The sequence below is a fragment of the Tachyglossus aculeatus genome, chromosome 14, assembly GCF_015852505.1.
Source record: "Tachyglossus aculeatus isolate mTacAcu1 chromosome 14, mTacAcu1.pri, whole genome shotgun sequence".
In the NCBI taxonomy this organism is placed as follows: Eukaryota; Metazoa; Chordata; class Mammalia; order Monotremata; family Tachyglossidae; genus Tachyglossus; species Tachyglossus aculeatus.
The window spans coordinates 12,366,128-12,390,147 of NC_052079.1; the positions used below are offsets into that span (position 1 = coordinate 12,366,128).

General features: G+C 44.1%; 1 protein-coding gene across 3 annotated transcripts in view; it reads left to right on the top strand.

Annotated features, from left to right (window-relative positions):
- The window catches only part of ARHGAP5 (Rho GTPase activating protein 5), a 68,568-nt gene extending 65,544 nt beyond the window's left edge, over positions 1 to 3,024 (top strand). For all 3 annotated transcript variants that reach the window (XM_038756979.1, XM_038756981.1, XM_038756980.1), the window contains exon 7: positions 227 to 3,024. In XM_038756979.1, the coding sequence (XP_038612907.1) occupies positions 227 to 557 (331 nt within the window). In that variant the 3' untranslated portion in view covers positions 558 to 3,024. The remainder of the gene's footprint in view (positions 1 to 226) is intronic.
- Positions 3,025 to 24,020: the final 20,996 nt, after the last annotated feature.

Consider the following 24,020-nt stretch of genomic DNA (forward strand, 5'->3'; position numbering starts at 1 on the left):
TGGGTGAGTAGAGAAATTGTTTTCCTCAACTCTATGAAGAATGGCAGAAATAGCAAAATTAGTCTTTTATGGGTACTGTTTTAAAGTGTAATACAACAGAGAAAGTAAACCAGACTTTCAGGTACGAACACGCACGCATGCACATACACCCCCCCCCCCCCCATAGATCATCTATCCCCTTTTTTGACCATTATGCCACCTGAATATTTTCTCCTTTGTATTTCAGGGTCAGTCGTCAAAACAAGACCAACCTCATGACTGCCGACAACTTGTCCATCTGTTTTTGGCCAACTCTGATGAGACCCGATTTTGAAAATCGAGAGTTTCTGTCCACCACCAAGATCCATCAGTCTGTGGTCGAGACCTTCATTCAGCAGTGTCAGTTTTTCTTTCACAATGGAGAAATTGTAGAAACTGCTAACCCGGTGGCTCCTCAGCCGCCATCCTTGAACCCAGGACAGATGGCGGAACCAATGGTCCCACTTCAGTTACCACCACCCCTGCAACCTCAGCTGATCCAACCACAACTACAGGCAGATCCTCTTGGTATTATATAATCGGAGGTGTTTGCAGGCAGCCTGGATTTGCACAGAAAAGTAAAATTAGACATGCATGTTTCAGGGTACAGTTGTGTACGTCCATGTTTATGGCAATTCACAGTCAAACTGGGACACTTTCCTCCGAAAACCATATTGTATTCCTCGTTCATTCACACTGCAGATTAAGGCCAAGTGATAAAGCATGACTGGAGAAGTTTAATTTAAAAAACAAAAATAGCTATAAAGTACAAACTGCTGCTGCATGATACCTTATTGCAATCACTATATCATTCCTGTGGCAATTTGTCACAATATATTGTGAATAAAATTTTTCTATAGAAATTAAACAAACTCACATTTATTAAACATTCAGTGCTTTTCAGCCTGCTTTATGGCTGTTTTTGTTATTTAATGTGATATTTTTGGCAACTTCTCATTCAGGCATTCTGTGTAGACACCTTCAAAGCCCAGCTATAGTTTCTTTTAACTCCAAGTTTCATCTTCCATACTTTGGAGGGTGAGGGTTTAGAATTAAAAAAAAAAAATGCACTGTTGAAGAATATTACAATCTTGCACCTTCCATCTTCTGAGTAAACCTGTGGACAAATGGATGAGGGGTGGGTAATCTTTTACTTATTTCTTTTAGCACAACACCAAGGACGTGCTTATGGTGACCGAATCCGAAACATTGTGCAAAAATGTTGACGTCGCCTACTTATTTCCTTATGTTCCATTAATGAACTAAACATTTTGTATGCTGTTAATTCTGTAAACAGTTGCATGTTCAAAAGATCACTGATCTTTATAAACTTAATCTAATATATTTTAGATATTTTAATTTTTCCTCTGGGGAACACCTTTAGTAGCTCATGACATTTTCATATAAGGCTATATGTTTTTCATACATAAACATGCAATTTGTCACATTCTCTAAACCAAACTGTTAATCTAGGACTTCAATTGAATCAGTTCCTTAAATCTATTTTTATGTGGCCCTTAAAGATATACAAAAATCCATTGCTAATGTAGCAATAAATACTTTGGGTACTGATAACCTCTTTGGAGTGTGTGTATATATATATAAAAAAATGGAAAACTTGTATTCATATTCTTTTCTGTGGTATGTTGTACTAAATTCAAAATGACTTTTTGCACCATTTTTTATGGACTTTTTTTTTTCTCTTTGGTACCAGTTTTGCTGTAAAAGAATGCTGCTTTTTGAGTTTAAACATTTTGTTAGCGATAATACAACTAGAAAGGCCATAAATTATGGATCCAAATTTCAGAATGGACAGTTGTAGAGTTAGAACTATTTTGCTAGGTTTTTTCTCACCATGCCTTTCACAAAGGAAAAAATAACCTGGTTTGTTTTCAGCTGCTAGAGTACGTTGTGTTTAGTAAAAGAAAAGCTTTTTGGTCACTGTTGTAATCTTCATTCATAATGAGATTTTAAAAATCTTCTATGTATTATAGTAAATAGATGATTTAAAAGCTCTTACCAGTTTGATTTGCTCCGTTTCCTGAAAATAAAAATTGCCTTTCCCAACTGTAATGTCCTAGGTATTGTACTTCTGACGTGGATTATCATTCTGGATCAAGGTGTTAACATAAACCAGGCTGCTGTTGAAGTACATGTATATTATAAATTATCTTGATATTTGTGTTATATTCTTGCAAGTTATTATCTTTTCTAAGAAAACAAAATCCCTATTATTCCTATTGCAAAGCACACAGGAATCGAGAAAGTACAATAATAAAAATCGGTCCGGTATATGTAGTATTCTTAACATGTTCTATATTACTTACACCTGTTGTCTATAGCTTTAATTTATAGCTGTCAGTTTAACATTGGCATGTCTAGCAAAGAAGATTAAACTTTAAGAGTTTTATAAACTGTTTCTAGGTTGCTAAAGAATTTATTTTTCTACTATATATGGTATAGACAAAGCATCAAACTATGTACAGGAAAAAGCCTGACTATCTCTGTTGGAAGTGTAGGCTACAAGGAAAATTTTCAAAACTGTCCATATCTTCAAATTCAATCTGGTATAACTTTCCTACTGTGATGTGAATTTCATTTTATTTAAGCTCTTTCGGTTTTATGTTACGTTAGTATAGCTTAGAGGGCTGTGCTGTTAAATTAGCTTTCAGCCATATACAGTACCATTGTTATTATGTTAAAGCCAGCATTTTCCATTTTTTTCCCCCCAAATTAGCCGTACAATGCAGCTCCAAAATTTCAACATTCTACTTTTCCTGTGAATCGTGGACACCGTAGGGCATTGTTTAAATGCTACAACTGGCCCACTTAGCAAGTCTCACTGGCATTTGTGGAAAATTAATCATTAAAAGCTTGGTATATAACAATGGATTATTTGCATTGTTTTTGTGAGGGATTTAGATTTTTTAAGTGCTGAGAATTTTCTGTGTTGACTTACCTGGTATAAAAAGAAAAGGAGAGTTTTTCCTGCAGGGAGGGCCTCCTGCTCCACCTGTTTGGCTGGGGGGTGGGGGGCCGGGGGGGGGGGGGGGGGGGGCGTCCACAGGGCGGGTACCGGCACCACCTGGTTCCTAAAGATTTCACCAAAATTGAAATTGGTAGAGAAATTTGAGTTATTTTGAGAAGTATGACACTGATTTCCGTAGTCACTGGTATATTCTCTCTCACACTCACCCCCACCCGCCACCACCCTCCCCTTTTACTTGAATGGAGGAGCAAATTGTCCAGTTAACTCCGCCGTTGGGCAGAGAGAGAACCATTTTCCAGGTTAGCAATATGGGAGTGCAGAGTGCTCGTCTGTTTTCAGCATCCAACACAAAACTCTTTTACGAGGGAATAGAATTAGAGGGATTTGATTTAAAGTGAGGTGGATCACAAATTCATCCCTTTGTGTGTTGGCGATCATCTGTTCAAACACTATTAAGGTCCAGGCATAGTGAATTTCAGTCTTCAAATGGCATTTGTTTGTAGGTTTGAGCATTTATAATGTAAATACTGTAGGTTACAGCAGTCTGACCAGTTTAAAGCAACTTTTCTTTTCCATAATGTATGTAAATAACATGGACTCAGTTTTTTTTTTTTTTCATTTTGAGGTACTGGAATTTAATTTCTAATATCTCTAAGAATAAACAAGAGGAAACAATTGGCGATAAGAACTTAGGGCCTTAGCTTCCATGGTGATTTTTAGTTTTTTATAAAGTAATGTGATGCTATTTGTCAACTGGATATAAATATATATATATATATATACATTATTTTAAAAAGTCAAAAACGCTTTGTTTTTTGTTTATAATTAATGTAATCCCGTGCTTCACCACCAACAGGATGCTGCAGTGAATTAAATATCAGTGAAGCTTATTCTGTATAAAGAATGCTATGAATAAAACATTAAGATGCTTGCTGTGTGTAATTTTCAGTTCTAGTTCCCAAACTGTTAATTGTCTAAAAATTTAGCCCACACTTTTTAATTTTCCAAGGAAGTGAAGATGAAATGCAAAAAAAAAAGAAGAAAAGGAAACTTGCACAGCTACTGGCAACTGGAAATTTATTTTCATTTTCTTTACTACCTACTCTTTTAAGAAGGGTAAACCTCTTCTCCATATGTGCAAGATCAGATTGTAAAAATAAAATGCACTATCCTAATTTAACTAGACGCAAAATTAGTTCAGATAAAGAATGCTAGGATAACCAGTTAAAATGGAGTGTGACACTACCAAATATGATTTTATTCTACAGGATTTACCGTTTGAGTTTTTACATTATCCAGGTTAGCCTACTTTCAGATACTCAGCTCTCTGCTTTACGTTTTATGGGCCTAGATTCCAAATTATTCACTAGTTCTTAGCACTGGTTATTGAGACTTAAGTTTGGGCTATTTCTAAGATATTCTTTTGCGCTTTAGAAAATTTCCAGAGAACACCAGAGCCGAGCTGCCCGCAGCAGAGAATGTACCGTTTTTTGCACCCTCCCTTTCCAGAAGCTAATTTGCATTCCGTAAAGTTTTGGCTTTGATTAAAAAGAAAACTTTTTAAAAATAACGAAGTGGTTAGGCATCTTTAAAATGGATGAAAGTTTTGTGTTGAGATTTAAAGCTCATTTATTGAACAGAATATTTTTCTTTTGATTTCTACTCACCAAGCTGCACAACTTACATTTGCAGTGAACGTCTTCTCACCAATCTTACCTGTATTAAATCAGGTTTGCTTCAGACACAAAGGATGAGATACAAGCTCACTTCGAATGCAAGTGAAGCTACTTCACCCTACTCTGCAAAGAAACACTGGAGACTTCAAAGTGGTTTGTGTTCACTTTTTCCATAAGGAGTCGGCTTGGCCTGACCGGCAGGTCAGAGCTGACCATTTTCCCCAGCTGCTTCTGTTGATTAAAACTTGATTCTTTAATCCTTAATCTAAGAAACCTTAAGGGAACCTCGGTATTTTTTAACAATCTTATACGCATTAATCTAGCAACTACCATTTGGGGATTAATTGCTGCTTTTAAAGCCATGGTGCATACAGAGAGCAAATGGTGAGAAATCTGGCCACACATTCAGGCCCACTAACACGCACCATTTAAGCATCAAAAGGAAGTTGGAAATGCAATCCGTCAGCATCTCCCTGCCCCAAATATATGTCCATCTTCAGCTTCAATGGTCTCTAATGACTAATTTTATTTTGCTCCTCTCTATGGGTTTTTCATAAAGCTCTCCTAATGTATGGGCACGGCCCCCACCTTTATTGCCAGTTGTCTTTAAGTAGGTTTTCTTCATTTCCGATAACTTGGCTTTTGTCTCCAGTCTTTCAATCTCAGTCTGGGAGCCCTGTGCCGTGCAGAAATTCACATTATTATTATTTTTTTTTAGAAGCAAGAGTCACCACTTCAACAACTTGTGTCACCTGGGCTTCTCTCCACTTCTAGTTCCCGGTAGGTCTCCATTATTGCCTTCCTATCCCTAGATTTATTTCAAAAGGACTGTGAAAGCAATAGCAGATTGGAGGGAAAAATAATTTGGACACCGTCGAGTAAAGAGGTGACTGATGTCCTGCTCAGGGTCATTTCCAGACATTCGTTTAAAAATTGAAGATGGAAAAGATCCATGAGCTGATCTCTGGCAGGCACAACAGAGTACATTACTTTTCGTTATGCCAGTGAAAATCCTTTCTCTAGTCACGAAGACTTTAAAAAGAAAAATGTAAATTTCACCTGAAAATGTCTTTGTGCACTCCTGATGTATGAAAGGAAAAGGATTCTTCCTATGAGTTCATCAATGAGTGATATTTATCAATAATAATAACAGGCCCTACCTATGCAGGCCCCACCCTTGGTACCATCCTCAGCGCATAATCGCTTAGTCCAGTGCTCTGCACACAGTAAGCGCTCAATAAATACGATTGAATGAATCCTAAGATCAACCTGCACTTCAGTCAGTTACCAAATCCTGCTTGTTCTACTTTCCCAATGTCCCAAGAATCCCCCTCGCCCAAACTGGTACCAGACTGGTCCAAGCACTATCTCCCATCTAGACTACTGCATCAGTTTCCTCAGTGGCTTTCCTGCCTCTCATCAATCGTATTTATTGAGCGCTTACTATGTGCAGAGCACTGTACTAAGCTCTCCACGCCCTGTTGTACTGTTGCACAGATCATTCTTTTAAACCCATTCTATGCACGTCTCCACTCCTCCAAAACATCCAGTGATGATGACGGTATTTGTTAAGCGCTTACTATGTGCAAAGCCCTGTTCTAAGCGCTGGGGGGACCCAAGGTGATCAGGTTGTCCCACGTGGGGCTCACCATCTTAATCCCCGTTTGACAGATGAGGTAACTGAGGCACAGAGAGGCGAAGTGACTTGCCCAAAGTCACACAGCTAAGTGGCAGAGTCGGAATTAGAACCCATGACCTCTGGCTCCCAAGCCCGTGCTCTTTCCACCGAGCCACGCTGCCTCTCTCTTAGCTGACTCGGAAGAGCAGCAAATAGGATGGGGGAGATGAGAGATCAGTAAAGATGATAAAGCGAATAATTCTGGAGATTTCCTTGGGGAGAGCGGTGATCTACCAGATCTCCAGTGGCTATCAATCAATCTGCGCATCAGGCAGAAACTCCTCACCCTGGGCTTCCAGGCTGTCCATCCCCTCGCCCCCTCCTACCTCACCTCCCTTGTCTCCTTCTCCAGCCCAGCCCGCACCCTCCGCTCCTCCGCCGCTAATCTCCTCACCGTACCTCGTTCTCGCCTGTCCCGCCATCGACCCCCGGCCCACGTCCTCCCCCGAGCCTGGAATGCCCTCCCTCTGCCCCTCCGCCAAGCTAGCTCTCTTCCTCCCTTCAAGGCCCTGCTGAGAGCTCACCTCCTCCAGGAGGCCTTCCCAGACTGAGCCCCTTCCTTCCTCTCCCCCTCGTCCCCCTCTCCATCCCCCCATCTTACCTCCTTCCCTTCCCCACAACACCTGTATATATGTTTGTACATATTTATTACTCTATTTTACTTGTACATATCTATTCTATTTATTTTATTTTGTTAGTATGTTTGGTTTTGTTCTCTGTCTCCCCCTTTTAGACTGTGAACCCACTGTTGGGTAGGGACTGTCTCTATATGTTGCCAATTTGTACTCCCCAAGCGCTTAGTACAGTGCTCTGCACATAGTAAGCGCTCAATAAATACGATTGATGATGATGATGGAGGGGGAGGGACATCCTGGCAGTGGTGAACTAGAGAGCAAGGCAAAGTCTGCAGGGTGGTTTGAAGGGAGCAAAGCGTGCAAGGTGGGCATACCGAACTCCATCCACCAACATCTCTCCTCAAAATGCCCCTCCCCACGGGTGTCCTGCATCTTTCCACAGCCGACTCAGCTTCAAGGCTCCACCAACTCGCCTCCACCCCCACCGTTCTGCTCTCTTCACCTGCCACTCTCCAACTCGCTCCCTTCCATCCTCCCAAAATAATCCACGCTTGTATCTCATCTCATCATCATCATCATCATGATCATCAGCGATGTTCATCTCAATGTTCTCGCCCCCAAGTCCCTCATTAGTTGCTGTTTTCCGGGGTTGGAACTCCCTCCCTCCCCAGATTAATTCCCCAGACCCTAAGTCACAGTAAACCCATCGGATATCTTTAGTATCCTCAGAACTTTGTATATATTACCTCCTTCCCTTCCCCACAGCACCTGTATATATGTATGTATGTTTGTACATATTTATTACTCTATTTATTTATCTTGTACATATCTATTCTATTTATTTTATTTTGTTAGTATGTTTGGTTTTGTTCTCTGTCTCCCCCTTCTAGACTGTGGTTGGGTAGGGACTGTCTCTATATGTTGCCAACTTGTACTTCCCAAGCGCTTAGTACAGTGCTCTTCACACAGTAAGTGCTCAATAAATATGATTGATTGATATATTTTTATTCAGTTATTTAAACTATTCTATTTGTAAATATTTTGTGTCTGTCTCCCTATTAAAGTTTAAGTTCATTGTGGGCAGGAAATGGGTCACTCCTTTGTGCCTTACATCCCAAGCACTTACTTCGGTGTGTTGCCCCAAGAAGGAGCTCAGTAAATATATGTTAGTTCTAGCTGCAAAGTGGAATTAGGATTTCTTAAGAGCTTCGCAACTGTTGAAGCAAACCACCAAACTTAAGTGTTAAAAAGGACAAACAGATGGGTGACCCTGAGAAGCAGCGTGGCTCAGTGGCAAGAGCCCAGGCTTTGGAGTCAGAGGTCATGGGTTCAAATCCCGGCTCCGCCACTTGTCAGCTGTGTGACTCTGGGCAAGTCACTTCACTTCTCTGGACCTCAGTTACCTCATCTGTAAAATGGGGATGAAGACTGTGAGCCCCCCGTGGGACAACCTGATCACCTTGTAACCTCCCCAGCGCTTACAGCAGTGCTTTGCACATAGTCAGTGCTTAATAAATGCCATTATTATTATTATTACCTGAACCTTTGATTCACTTCATTAGAGGAAACTGCTTTTCCTCAATAGTCCACTAATGTGAACTGAATTGGCAAACTCTTGAAATTAAACATTTTAAGAGATTGATTTATGAATGTGGTTTTGCTGCCTGAAGTATTCTCTGCGCTCTCACCGGTTCTCTACTAAGCGGTCCTGAATTTAGGCTGTGCAGTAAGAAAAATAAACTTCTGGTTAACAGAGTTTAATCGGAGATTGCCTATGGACCAGGCTGAAAAGAAACATAACAATGAGCGTATGAACTCTGCAGAAACCAGAGGCGATGGCCCGTTTCCTGGCTCTAGTTTCTGCCGTCTTTCTCCTTTGAGTCAAGACTACATTTTACTGTAACTGGGATCTAGAAAGCGTACATCTCCATGGTTTCTGCCGTCTTTCTCCTTGGAGTCAAGACTACATTTTACTATAACTGGGATCTAGAAAGCGTACATCTCCATGGTTTCCACCGTCTTTCTCCTTTGAGTCCAGATGGGTCAGATCCTTGGCTACCAAACTATCCCTGTCCCAGGGGCCTTTCCCAGAATGGTAACATTCTCCTCATCCCATTTGAGACGGTTTCAAAGACTGGCTGCAGCAGTTAAGGTTTAAGGAATGGTGTTCATTCATTCATTCGATCGTATTTATTGAGCGCTTACTGTGTGCAGAGTACTGTACTAAGTGCTTGGGAAGTACAAGTTGGCAACATACAGAGACAGTCCCTAACTAACAGTGGGCTCAGTCTAGAAGGGGGAGACAGAGAACAAAACATATTAACAAAATAAAATAAATTGAATAAATATGTACAAATAAAATAAATAAATAAATAGAGTAATAAATACGTACAAACATGTATACAGGTGCTGTGGGGAGGGGAAGGAGGGGGAGAGGAAGGAGGGGGCTCAGTCTGGGAATAATGATAGCATTTGTTAAGCGCTATTATTAAAAAAGCTGTGTGACCTTGGGCAAGTCACTTAACTTCTCTGTGCCTCAGTTATCTCATCTGGAAAACGGGGATGAAGACTGTGAGCCCTACCTGGGACAACCTGATTACCTTGTATCTCCCCCAGCGCTTAGAACAGTGCTTGGCACCTAGTAAGCGCTTAACAAACACCAACATTGTTATTATTATTCTCTGGGCCTCAGTTGCCTCATCTGTAAAATGGGGGTTAAGACCGTGAGCCCCATGAAGGACAGGGACCGTGTCCAACCCAATTTGCTTGTACCACCCCAGTGCTTAGTACAGTGCCTGGCACATAGTAAATTCTTAAAAAATACCATCATTATTATTATTATTACCAGCACTTAGAACAGTGCTTGGCATATAGTAAGCATTTAACAAATACCATCATCATTCATTCATTCAATCGTATTTATTGAGCGCTTACTGTGTGCAGAGCACTGTACTGAGCGCTTGGGGAGTACAAGTTGGCAACATATAGAGACGGTCCCTACCCAACAGAGGGCTCACAGTCTGTCTAGAAGCCGGGCTCACAGTCTAGACGTTATTACTAAGCACTTGGCAGAGTACCATATAACAGTGTAACGTACATTCCCGGCCCACTGTGAGTTTAATAGCTTACAACTAATTCTGTCGTCCTCTCCTAAATGCTTCGGATGGTGCTCCGGGCGAAGTAAGCACCTAATAAATACTATCGATGATTGAGGAAGGGGGAGAGCGCTGGTTGGGCTGCAGACAGGCAAACTGATGGACTGACTGAGCATTGGAGCGGGTTTGAAGCCTGGCCCACCAACGTGGGGAGTTGCCTGTAGCCAGAGTGGCGCGGACGCCCATTCCGTCAGAACTTCTGTGGTGCCGAGAGACCCATCGGACCACCTCACTAGAACTAGGAGGAGTGAGTATTCGAGGAACTTGAACGGACAGCTACTTGGGGTTGTTCGAGAGGTAGCCCATTTGAAATTACTTGAAAGGAAACCCGTCTGGGGTGCTTTATATATATATATATATATAAACATATATACCTGTATATATGTTTGTACATATTTATTACTCTATTTATTTTACTTGTACATATCTATTCTATTTATTTTATTTTGTTAGTATGTTTGGTTTTGTTCTCTGTCTCCCCCTTTTAGACTGTGAGCCCACTGTTGGGTAATAATAATAATAATAATGTTGGCATTTGTTAAGCGCTTACTATGTGCAAAGCACTGTTCTAAGCGCTTGGGGGGATACAGAGTGATCAGGTTGTCCCACGTGGGGCTCACAGTCTTAATCCCCATTTTACAGATGAGGTCACTGAGGCGCAGTGAAGTGAAGTGACTTGCCCAAGGTCACACAGCAGACATGTGGCAGAGCTGGGATTCGAACCCATGACCTCTGACTCCAAAGCCCGTGCTCTTTCCACCGAGCCACGCCACTTCTGGGTAGGGACTGTCTCTATATGTTGCCAATTTGTACTTCCCAAGCGCATAGTACAGTGCTCTGCACATAGTAAGTGCTCAATAAATACGATTGATGATGATGATGATATGTTTGTACTTATTTATTACTCTATTTATTTATTTATTTTACCTGTGCATATCTCTTTTATTTATTTTATTTTGTTAGTATGTTTGGTTTTGTTCTCTGTCTCCCCCTTTTAGACTGTGAGCCCACTGTTGGGTAGGGACCATCTCTATATGTTGCCAACTTGGGCTTCCCAAGCGCTTAGTCCAGTGGTCTGCACACAGTAAGCACTCAATAAATACGATTGATTGGTTTGTTGTGGTTTGTGAGGTGTCCCCTTTCCGGTTTTACCAGCCGCTGGCTAACTCGCGAGCTCGCGGTCGGAGGATTGGCAGTGGCTTCACAGACTCGAGGGTTGTGGGTAATGGAAGCAGGTTTATTCATTCAATCGTATTTATGGAGCGCTTACTGTGTGCGGAGCACTGTACTAAGCGCTTGGAAAGTACAAGTTGGTAACATATAGAGACGGATGATAGGACAAAGAACCCATGATAGGTGACTCTCAAGAGCAAAGCTATTCGTAGGCTAATAAGCAATAAGTACACTGAGCAGCGTGGGACCCCACTTCTAGGAGCTGGTGAAACTGGGGAGGAGACACCTCACGAACCACCCCAATGGGCTTCCTTTCAAGCTCATTAGCCTGGCTACGGTGTAGCTGGTCACACTTCCACTACTACAACTACTACTTCAATCAATCAATCAATCAATCAATCGTATTTATTGAGCGCTTACTGTGTGCAGAGCACTGTACTAAGCGCTTGGGAAGTACAAGTTGGCAACATATAGAGACAGTCCCTACCCAACAGTGGGCTCACAGTCTAAAAGGGGGAGACAGAGAACAAAACCAAACATACTAACAAAATAAAATAAATAGAATAGATATGTACAAGTAAAATAGAGTAATAAATATGTACAAACATATATACATATATACAGGTGCTGTGGGGAAGGGAAGGAGGTAAGATGGGGGGGATGGACCCACAGAGATGAGAAGCCTACCAGCCCCCACTCTCATCCTCTTGAGTTACCCCGTCTCCCACGTGTTTAAAGTTCTTTTTTGTCAGTCAGATATTGCTGAGCAGCAAAAATGCACTTTCAACTGCTCCAGCCTTCGAGATGTCGCCTGGAGTCCTGGGAATATATGATTTCCAAATAACTGGAACCCATTGACAGCTGGCTTTATGGGCTTTACCTAATGCTGAATTCGCGCAGATGAAACCTTTTCCATACAAAGCGAAACGCCACTAAAAGTAGCCTGCAGAAAAACGCAACTGGCAGTGTAGAGAGTCACCCTAAAGACACGAAATGAAGTGTTCTCAAGAAAGGTAAACCTTTCTGGTCAGCTGCCTAATGCAATGATGGATGAAAACGCAGTTGACGGCTGGCATGAGGCACATTAACGGATGCAATCCAAACGTCTTTGGCGTTAGAGACAGGGTGATGGTCTGTGCCTTTTCCTCGCTGGGAGGCTTAGTGGGAAATGACTGCAGTATGCTTTTTAAACCCTGAAGGCACAGAATGGATGCTGCTCTTCACTCTCTTTGTGTGGCTGTGCTACTTCATTCATTCATTCAATCGTATTTATTGACCGTTTACTGTGTGCAGAGCACGGTACTATGCGCTTGGAAAGTACAATTCAGCAACAAATAGAGACAATCCCTGCCCAACAATGGGCTCACAGTCTAGAAGGGGGGAGACAGGCATCAAAACAAATAAACAGGCATCAATGGCCTCAATATAAATAGAATTATAGATAGATGCACATAATATAAATATGTATATATGTATACATATATATGTATATGTGTGGAAGGGAAGGATATATGTATATATGTATATATGTTTGTACATATTTATTACTCTATTTTACTTGTACATATCTATTCTATTTATTTTATTTTGTTGGTATGTTTGGTTTTGTTCTCTGTCTCCCCCTTTTAGACTGTGAGCCCACTGTTGGGTAGGGACTGTCTCTATATGTTGCCAACTTGTACTTCCCAAGCGCTTAGTACAGTGCTCTGCACACAGTAAGCGCTCAATAAATACGATTGATTGATTGGTAGATGGTCACTGTCCCGAGGTCCTTTCCCAGGACCTCCTCCCGCCCGGCTCTGAGCGCCTTCTCCATTGCCAGCAGGAGCTCAAGGCGACGGGAGGGGAAGGAGAGCTGGGGCAGCTGGGGATCGGCTCTGTCCTTGCCAAGAGGAGTTTCGTCCCCAAGCGTCTGCAGCCTCCACGGCTGCCCTGGGTACCTGTCTGGACTCTGATGTGGTGCCCGAATGACAGGGCCTTCTTTCCCGCGCAGTAGGAGAGGAGAGCTCACCGAGGCAGCCGGAATTTCTTCCGAGCCCTCCCTAATGAGACAGGGCAAGTCACGATACATCATCATCATCATCATCAATCGTATTTATTGAGCGCTTACTATGTGCAGAGCACTGTACTAAGCGCTTGGGAAGTACAAGTTGGCAACATATAGAGACAGTCCCTACCCAACAGTGGGCTCGCAGTCTAAAAGGGGAAGACAGAGAACAAAACCAAACATACTAACAAAATAAAATAAATAGAATAGATATGTACAAGTAAAATAGAGTAATAAATATGTACAAACATATATACATATATACAGGTGCTGTGGGGAAGGGAAGGAGGTAAGAAGGGGGGGATGGAGAGGGGGACGAGGGGGAGAGGAAGGAAGGGGCTCAGTGTGGGAAGGCCTCCTGGAGGAGGTGAGCTCTCAGCAGGGCCTTGAAGGGAGGAAGAGAGCTAGCTTGGCAGATGGGCAGAGGGAGGGCATTCCAGGCCCGGGGGATGACGTGGGCCGGGGGTCGATGGCGGGACAGGCGAGAACGAGGTACGGTGAGGAGATTAGCGGCGGAGGAGCGGAGGGTGCGGGCTGGGCTGGAGAAGGAGAGAAGGGAGGTGAGGTAGGAGGGCTCATCCAGCTAAGATGGGGGGGTGGGGGGAGTGCAGTGGCCGCTTCTTGGATGGCTGGTGGAGCTGGTGGCTCTGGTTCCACTACAATCCTGAGCTGCCTCAGGTTAACCTGAACTCGTCTCATCACGCCAGCGGGGGAATGGGAACTCAAGGCCTAGAAGCCAGGGGTTTGGAGCCAGCACCCCTCCAGCTGCCGGGGTGCTGACGGCCGGGGACCCTAACCCTTGCAGATCTGTCGGCAGTATAAGGAGCTGACGAACGGGGCATGCGGTGGGGAGGGGAAAGGACCCCGAGAGCCTTCTGACGGGTCAGGTTTTCACCTGGAGGCTTTTAATTCTCTGCAAATCCTGTCTGACCTGCCTGTCGGCTTCAGCTCACGTTGAGGAATTCCCCTTGCGTTGCATCAGCTGTTCATCAGCTCTTGGCTCTGGCTGGCCACTGTTGGACCTATTGCAGTGGGCTCTAGTAACAATAATTAACTATAATAATTTTGGTATTCCTTAAGCACTTACAATATGCCACGCATTGTAGGCGCTGAGGAAAATGAAAGACAATCAGGTCAGACAGAGCCCCTGCCCCTCATGGGCTCACAGTCAAAGAAGGAAGGAAAACAGACATTGATCCCAATTCTTCAGGTGAGGAAACTGAGGCACAGATTAAGTTGTTAAGCACCTTGTCCAAGGATGCAGAGCAGGCAAGTGGCAAACCCAGAACTAGAGCCCACAGCCTCTGACTCATCCTCTAGCCACCAGGCCACCCTGCTTTGCTGCTGCCCGGAGTCCAGATGCTCTTTGTCACAGACACCCTCCCTGCCTTCAGGAAGGTTGCCATCTAGAAATACACAAGGCAGGCATTTTTGAAAGAGATCGATATATCCCTGAGCCCCTTTCGGGTTTCAAAATGAGGATCACAAGCCGAATCATGGCGGTTGAACGGAGGGCTCTAATAGTAACAGTTGATTCCAATGACTAAGTCGTATGGCCAGAGCCCTGCCCAAATTTGGTGGTTGAAAGCACATTTTTGAGGCGTTATAGGCAATTGCCAACATCAAATTCCAACACAGGCCATTACATGCCACCTTGCAGCCAATCTTTGTGTAAGTATCGTTCTTCACGCCTGGAGTTAATAGCTGACTGCTGACAGAGTGAACAATCGGGGCTCCAGGGATAGGAAGAGAATGCCCGTTTTTCATCCAAGCCCCAGGATGCCAGCCTCTTTCTTCTCGCCACCTCTGAGTGTGAAGGGGGCACTACCAAGCCTGTTTTTTTTCCATCCTGCAAGAGGAAGAAGGAGGCTCAGGGTCCAACCGTCGTGACCCAGTCACTAGCCGACAATGGGACCGGTCTCACTGAAGAAACTAAAGCAGGAAGAGGCTGAACTGCTTTTCCACTTTCAGCATTGGGTTGGAGAAATGCCAGAAAAGGCAACGAAGAGGATGTTTGCAGATAGGCAGCTGAGGTGCGTAGACTGAAACTTTGTGTTCATTTGAGCCATACAGCACAGTGGGCATTTGTTCATCTTGAATCATACCCTCTAGACTGTAAGCTCATTATGGGCAGGGAATGTTATCTGCTAATTCTGTTGCACTCTTCCAAGTGCTGAGTAAAGTGCTCTGCACATTACAAGCACTCAGTAAATATAATTGATTAAAGGTTAACACTGAACCATGACAATCTTTGAAAGGATTAAAACCATGCATGTCCTTCAGTACCCAACTGGAGAAGAGCACTGACATGGGAAAAAGCTAGGTTCACCACAAAGAAAAGAAAAACTTAGAACAAAGAACCAAAGAACCTTCTAGACTGTGAGCCCACTGTTGGGTAGGGACCGTCTCTATATGTTGCCAACTAGTACTTCCCAAGCGCTTAGTACAGTGCTCTGCACACAGTAAGCGCTCAATAAATACGACTGAATGAATGAAAGGAATGGCATTTGACTCAGTGTTCTCATTCCCACAGTGCTAAGCAGCAGACGGTAACCCCTATGGAATTCATTATCGGGGAAGATGTACATTCATTCATTCAATCAATCGTGTAGCGTGGCTCAGTGGAAAGAGCACGGGCTTTGGAGTCCGAGGTCATGGGTTCAAATCCCGTCTCTGCCAACTGTCAGCTGTGTGACTTTGGGCAAGTCACTTAACTTCTCTGGGCCTCAGTTACCTCATCTGTAAAATGGGGATTAAAACTGTGAGCCCTCCATGGGACAACCTGATCACCTTGTAACCTCCCCAGCGCTTAGAACAGTGCTTTGCATGTAGTAAGCACTTAACAAATACCATAATTATTATTATTATTATGCATTTACTGTGTGCAAAGCACTGTACTAAGTGGGGTGGGGAGAATATCACATGTCCAAAGGTTACAGATCCAAGGGCACAGATGATGCAGAGGGGAGAGCGAGCTGGGGAAAAGAGTGCTTAACCAGGGAAGGCTTCTTGGAGGAGGTGGGACCTTAATAATGTTTCGAAGGTGGGGAGAGGGGTGGTCTGGCACATATGGAGTGGGAGGGAGTTTTAGGCTAGGGGAGGGACGTGGGAAAGGGGTCGGCAGAGAGACAGATGAGATTGGGGCACGGTGCTAGAGGAGTGGAGAGTGCCAGCTGGGCTGTAGTAGGAGATCAATGAAGTGAGGTAGGAGGGGGCGAGCTGATCGAGGGCTTTAAAGCCGATGGTGAGGAGTTTCTCTTTGATGCGGAGCGGGAGGAGCAGAGCAGCCACTGCAAGTTTTTGAGGAGTGGGGAGAAGTGGACATGGGCAGAAATAAGTGAAACCCAAGGCAGCCTCAGAGAGAGGATCCAACCCCATTTCTGATCTTCTAGACTGTGAGCCCACTGTCGGGTAGGGACCGTCTCTATATATTGCCAACTTGTACTTCCCAAGCGCTTAGTACAGTGCTCTGCACACAGTAAGCGCTCAATAAATACAATTGAATGAATGGATGAATCCAAAGTATGCACATCTAAAGTGCCTGCCCCGCCCAGATAAAAATATTCTTCCACTCTCACCAATCTACAGCATATTTTTACTTTGAAATCACTGAGAACTGTAAACAAGGACACAAAGGTAGGGAGGCAGTGTGCTCTGGTGGATAGAGAACAGGCCTGGGAGTCGGAAGGACCTGAGTTCTAATCCCAACTCTGCCACTTGTCTACTGTGGAACCTTGGGCAAGTCACTTCACTTCTCTGTGCCTCAGTTACCTCATTTGTAAAAATGGGGATTAGACTGTGAGCACACTCTGGGACAGGGATTGTGCCCAACCTGATTAGTTTATATCTACCCCAGTGCTTAGTCCTGGGGTACATACTTGGTGCTTAGTAGATAGCCCAACTTCTTTTGGGTAGTGAAATACCAGGCAGATGGGGATTAACTTCAGGAAGTCTCAGAAAGCTGAGTGAATGGGCAGAAAAGTGGTGGGTAAGTTTTAGTTTGAGCAAGTGCAGGGCAATGCACTTTGAGAAAATAAACCCATCTACCTCTCCAGATGGGCTTTGGACTACCACTCACAGATCGAGGAAGAAATCTCAGCTTCATTGTCAACTGTTCCCCCAGATCTTTGGCCCAATATGTGCCAGCGGCCAGAAAGAGTCAATGCAGTGTTAGGCATCCTCAAGAAGGGTACAGAAAACAGAATTTAAAAAAATGTTCAGCCACTATATAAAACTAAGTAAACCCCCATCCCACCCCCGTCGCCGCAGAAAAACTATGTGCAGTGCTAGTGGGCCCATCTTAAAAAGGTCTTACGCTGGAAGAGGTCCAGAGAAGTACAACCATGATCATCATGGGGATGGAGAAACTTCTGTTGGAGGAGAGGATGAGAAGATTTGGACTCTAGTCTTGTAAGACAAAGGCTAGGGCGATGACTACTAGAGTCTACAATATCTTGAAGGACGTGGACGGGGTAAAGAGGAGTTGTGGTTCCTCAAACCCTAGAACGCCAGGACTAGGAGACCCCAGTTGAAACTTCAAAGTGAAAGGCCGAAAACCAACAAATGGAAATACTTCTTCACCCGGCGGGTGGTAAGTATATAGAATTTATTACCACAATATGTTGGGCAAACTGAAAACATCGATGTAGTCAAGAAAAGGTTGGATAAATTTGGAGACAACAACGAAATTTTAGAGGAAAAACGTAAAAGCATTAAAAGTTTATGATGGGTTTAAACAGATGCAAGGACAATAGGTCCAAGATGGGTTATTTGAGGAAAAAGTTAGATATAAAAGGAAATGTTCGGGTGTTGGGTGATCCATTAATAACCATGAGAGGGGCAACCATCACTCGATTCCTCATGGCCTAATGGACAGAGCTCAGGCCTGGGAGCCAAAAGGACCTGGGTTCTAATCCCAGTTCTGCCACTTGTCAGTTGTGCGACCTTGGGCAAGGCAGTTCTCTGCTTAGGCAGTTCTCTGTGATTCAGTTTCTTCATTTGTAAAATGGGGATTAAGACTGTGAGTCCCACATGGGACAAGGGATTGTGCCCAAACTGATTACTGTGTATCTACTCCAGAGCTTACTACAAAGGCTGGGCACATAGTAAGCACTTAAATATCATCATCATCATCAATCGTATTTATTGAGCGCTTACTATGTGCAGAGCACTGTACTAAGCGCTTGGGAAGTACAAATTGGCAACATATAGAGACAGTCCCTACCCAACAGTGGGCTCACAGTCTAAACGGGGGAGACAGAGAACAAAACCAAACATACTAACAAAATAAAATAAATAGAATAGATATGTACAAGTAAAATAAATAAATAGAGTAATAAATATGTACAAACATATATACATATATACAGGTGCTGTGGGGAAGGGAAGGAGGCAAGATGGGGGGGATGGAGAGGGGGACATGGGGGAGAGGAAGGAAGGGGCTCAGTCTGGGAAGGCCTCCTAAATACCATTAAAGCAAGCAAACAACCCCCCCCCAAAAACCCCACCTATCCTTCTGTGTCACTTTTGGAGCCAGAATCCTGAGCTGGTCTGCCCCAGGATGGTATTGGTTATTATCTTTATTCAGAGTGCCTCTCAGAGTCCTGGGCTATATAGACCATAGATCCGATATAGTGCAGAATCACTCATGTTGTTCAGGCATGGTTTCACTTAGCAACCAGTTTTGGGACTCGAAGTATTTGTCCAGTTCCCAGGTATTTTCATTCCAACCCCCAAGGCACATATGTTGTACAAATGGAAATAAACTTGGAAGCCTCCATATACAACCTTCACTCCCCTGGCATTGTAGTTGCTCAAAGATGCCCTAGTAATGAAACCTAGGGAGTCTAAGCACTTGGAAATTATGGGAAGTATCTGTCCTTGTCTGCCCTCATGCCTGTTCTCCTCTTCAACCTGGAGTTGACAAAACAGGGCTCATTCTTCCCCCAGTGAATGAGGTTATCCTAAAACAATCCCTTTGTAAAGTGCCCGCCACAAATGGGCTATAATCAATCAGGAATAGATTTCTGAATGCCTTATGTCAGCTGTTTAGCTCTGCTGCTTATAAATCCAAGGGTTGTTGGTGAGCAGTTTACAGCATTTCTAGCAAACACCAGGAAACAAATCAAGGATGCAAAACTAATCCATATTGCCGGGGGGAGGATCAATTCTCCTTGAATTAATGCCAGTGTTACTTTGCTAGGCTAGACCGATTCCAATTTTAGGCTGATTTTCCCCTTACAGGAATATTCTTCTTGTGATGCCATACAAACATTCTTCGGGTACATTATTTCCCTCCAGTTTTTTTAGAAATCAATCTTTCGTGCCTTTACCTAAACCCAATTAATTGATCCTGTAGCTCAATATTTCCTTCAGAACTGTAAAAGGCCCGCGAATGTTGTGAACGACAGAGCATTTGATGGTAATGGACTCTGTTGTTAAAGCGAATGGTTAACTGTGTCCATGATCCATTTCTGGACTGGCAGAGACGAGAACACAAGCAAGCTGCAAGTCTAGTGCTGCTACCAAGCATACTGCTTTAGTGATGATGATAATAATAATAATAATAATAATAATAATAATGATAATAATAATAATAATAATAATAATAATAATAATAGCATTTGTTAAGCGCTTACTATGTGCAAAGCACTGTTCTAAGTGCTGGGGAGGTTACAAGGTGATCAGGTTGTCCCACGTGGGGCTCACAGTCTTAATCCTCATTTTCCAATGAGGTAACTGAGGCACAGAGAAGTTATGTGACTTGCTCAAGGTCACACAGCTGACAGTTGGCGGAGCCGGAATTTGAACCCATGACCCTTAGTGGAATGTAATCATACGTCAGCCCTTTCCTCAATATTCTAGCTCCTTGAGGCAGGGATGTTGGGTAGGGACCATCTCTATATGTTGCCGACTTGTACTTCCCAAGCACTTAGTACAGTGCTCTGCACACAGTAAGTGCTAAATAAATAAGATTGAATGAATGAATGAATGAATGAATGAATGAATACTGTATTTCACTCTTCCATGCGCTCTCAAAGCAGTGTGGCCTACTAGATAGAGTACAGGACTGGGAATCAGAAGGTCCTGGGCTCTGGCGAGTCCCTTTGCTTCTCTGGGCCTCAGTTACCTCATCTGTAAAATGGGGACTAAGACTGTGAGCTCCACGTGGGACATGGAATAACAATAATAATAATTGGATTTATTAAGCGCTTACTATGTGCAAAGCACTGTTCTAAGCGCTGGGGAGGTTACAAGGTGATCAGGTTGTCCCACGTGGGGCTCACAGTCTTAATCCCCATTTGACAGATGAGGTAACTGAGGCCCAGAGAAGTGAAGTGACTTGCCCAAAGTCACACAGCTGACAAGCCTGGAACATAGTAAGCATTTAACAAATACCATTCAAAAAGTGCTTATTACAGTGTTCTGCACACATAAGCCCACTGTTGGGTAGGGACTGTCTCTATATGTTGCCAACTTGTACTTCCCAAGCGCTTAGTACAGTGCTCTGCACACAGTAAGCGCTCAATAAATACGATTGATTGATTGATTGATAAGCACTCACATATGACTGAGTGACTGACTAGCTCTAGTAATCAGACACCACCTAGAAATGTTACTGCAAAAAGCAAGACTCTTCCCTGCTCCACCGGCTGCCTTGATGAGGTCATTCTGCCTGACAAGGCTCGCTATTTGGCTGATGAGACAGTTTCCTTTTTCTGTGGGGAGGGTAGATATGCCTGTCTGTCCGTCATGCACACAGGTCTGGAGAGCTAACAGTAGTCTTCTAGCTTCAGCTGGATTTCTGAGCCTTGACCCAAAGACCAGCATGCACACTCTGTAGCCTTCTCTGGAATGTGCATTTGCTGGGGTGTTTTTCCCAGGACCCGGTGAAGCTGGCCTCCCGGGGCTGCTCAGGGGCCAATCCCCCTTTTAGACTGTGAGCCCACTGTTGGGTAGGGACTGTCTCTATATGTTGCCAACTTGTACTTCCCAAGCGCTTAGTACAGTGCTCAGCACACAGTAAGTGCTCAATAAATACGATTGATTGATTGATCTCCCATCTTGGGAGCGATTTTAACCTAATGGGGTGAGGATCACGGCGACTGCAGCTGACAGACACATCTTCAAGGCTGTCCATCACCTTGCCCCCTCCTACCTCACCTCCCTTGTCTCCTTCTCCAGCCCAGCCCGCACCCTCCACTCCTCCGCCGCTAATCTCCTCACCGTACCTCGTTCTCGCCTGTCCCGCCGTCGACCCCCGGCCCACGTCATCCCCCGGGCCTGGAATGCCCCCAATCCCTCTGCCCATCTGCTAAGCTAGCTCTCTTCCTCCCTTCAAGGCCCTGCTGAGAGCTCACCTCCTCCAGGAGGCCTTCCCACACTGAGCCCCTTCCTTCCTCTCCCCCTCGTCCCCCTCTCCATCCCCCCATCTTACCTCCTTCCCTTCCCCACAGCACCTGTATATATGTATATATGTTTGTACTTATTTATTACTCTATTTATGTATTTATTTTACTTGTACATATCTATTCAATTTTATTTTGTTAGTATGTTTGGTTTTGTTCTCTGTCTCCCCCTTTTAGACTGTGAGCCCACTGTTGGGTAGGGATTGTCTCTATATGTTGCCAATTTGTACTTCCCAAGCGCTTAGTACAGTGCTCTGCACATAGTAAGCGCTCAATAAATATGATTGATGATGATGATGAATGAGTTTGACATATCCCATCCCAGCTCCGGCATTTCCTCTTTCCTACTTCCAACAAGCCCTACTCCCTAGGCCTAGCTATGCCAACAATGCCCTCTACTGAGTGTTAGCCCTGAGATGCTTTCTGAAGACAACCTTGGGCTGTAGTCGCCCAAATTAAGTCAAAGAGCACTCCTTTTTCCCTGAGCCTACACACGGGGAAAACCTCCTCTCTTTCTTTTTAGTGATGAAGCTATGTACAAGGGCTTGAAAATCCTTTCTCTCTCACTTCCCCGCAGCGAAAGCAGCTCTTAATCTGGAAATGCAGCCTGGAGGTGATGGTGAGGGGGGAGGCTGTCATTTGTCATCCTATAACGCCACTTCCTTCAGAAGATACTTCTTAATTCCTTTCATCAATCGTATTTATTGAGCGCTTACTATGTGCAGAGCACTGTACTACCTTTCAACATCAATGCAAATTTCAATTTATTTATACTGTATATTTGGCAATTTGTGTCTGACTTCCCCATTAGACTGAGTCCCTCTGGTTTAGACATTAGAGCTTTAACATCTGAATTCTTCCTAATCATTTAGTAAAACCCTCTGCACCCAATAATAATAATCATAATGATGATGGCATTTATTAAGCACTTACTATGTGCAAAGTAAGTAGGCACGCAGCTTAGTGGTCTGCACAACAGAAACGCCACACAACCTCTGTACATAGTAGGAAATCGGTATTCAGCGAGTGCTCACTAAATGCTGCGGCTGTTGATTATCTACCTTTTGCAAAAACTTCAAGAATGTAACACCTCTTGTTTTGCCCCCGACTCACTCCCTATCAAACTCCTTTCCCAGTCACGTGCTACAGTGACCGTGGAGGATGAGAAGAATCAACAACAATAACAGTTACGGTGTTCGTTAAGTGCTTATTATGTGCTGGGCACTGTACTGAGCACTGAGGTGGATACAAGCAAATTGGGTTGGACACAGTCCCTGTCCCATGTGGGGCTCACAGTCTTAATCCCGTTTTACAGATGAGGGAACTGAGGCCCAGAGAAGTGAGTGATTTGCCCAAGGTCACACAGCAGACAAGTGGCTGAGCCGGGATTAGAACCACAGATAGTTACTTCATCTGTAAAATGGGGATTACGTCCTCCTCCCTCCAATTTAGACTGTGAGCCCTTATGTGGAACTGGGCCTGTATCCAACTTGATTACCTTCTCTATATCCCAGTGCTTAGAAGAGTGCTTAACATTAACACCTGAATAAGCAGCCCAATAGGAGCTCCAAAAGCAGGGTTCAATCAAGTAATGCACAGTGATGGCCAGGGCGGCCCTGGCCTGACTGGGGAGTAAAAGACTAGTGAGAGGCTGCAGAAACATTCCCCCTATCAGTCTGGGGTTTCCTCTCCAGGATCAGATTGGTGGCATGTGTAAGGCTGGTCCTGAGCCGGTTTGAGTTATAAGGAGAATAGTACACTAGCAAAATTCACTTCAAAACATTTGCCCATCCCAATGTGCAGACCCGACTGCTAAGCAACACTAGGGAAGGGAGTTTTATCTGTGGAAGAGTATCAGTATCTCCAATGTGGACACTACACTAAATATCAATAGTATATACAGGGCCGAACTGGGAACCAACTGCAGTGTTGCATTGAGTGTCTACTATGTGCAGGGTGCCGTACTGGGTGCCCACCATTTATACGACCAAGTACAGCCCCTTCTGCACCCAGGAGACATAGTACTGTCATGACTGCCTTCTGGTGCAGAGCACTGAATGGCAGAAGGAGAAAAAGGGCTTCCAATCTCCTCAGAAGTGCAGCCGACATTTGATGAACCTGAGCCCAGGTGAGTAAATAAACTGCCAACAAATCGGAAGGCAATGTACGAGTGGTGAGGGGACCGGGAATGGGATGGCATGGCTGGGCTGAGGGAAGGTTGACTGGGGCAGGTCTCCCAGAGGAGGTGGGTTTTAGGGCGCTCTTTGAAAGATGTGAGAGGCGTGGTTTAGTGAAGTTGGG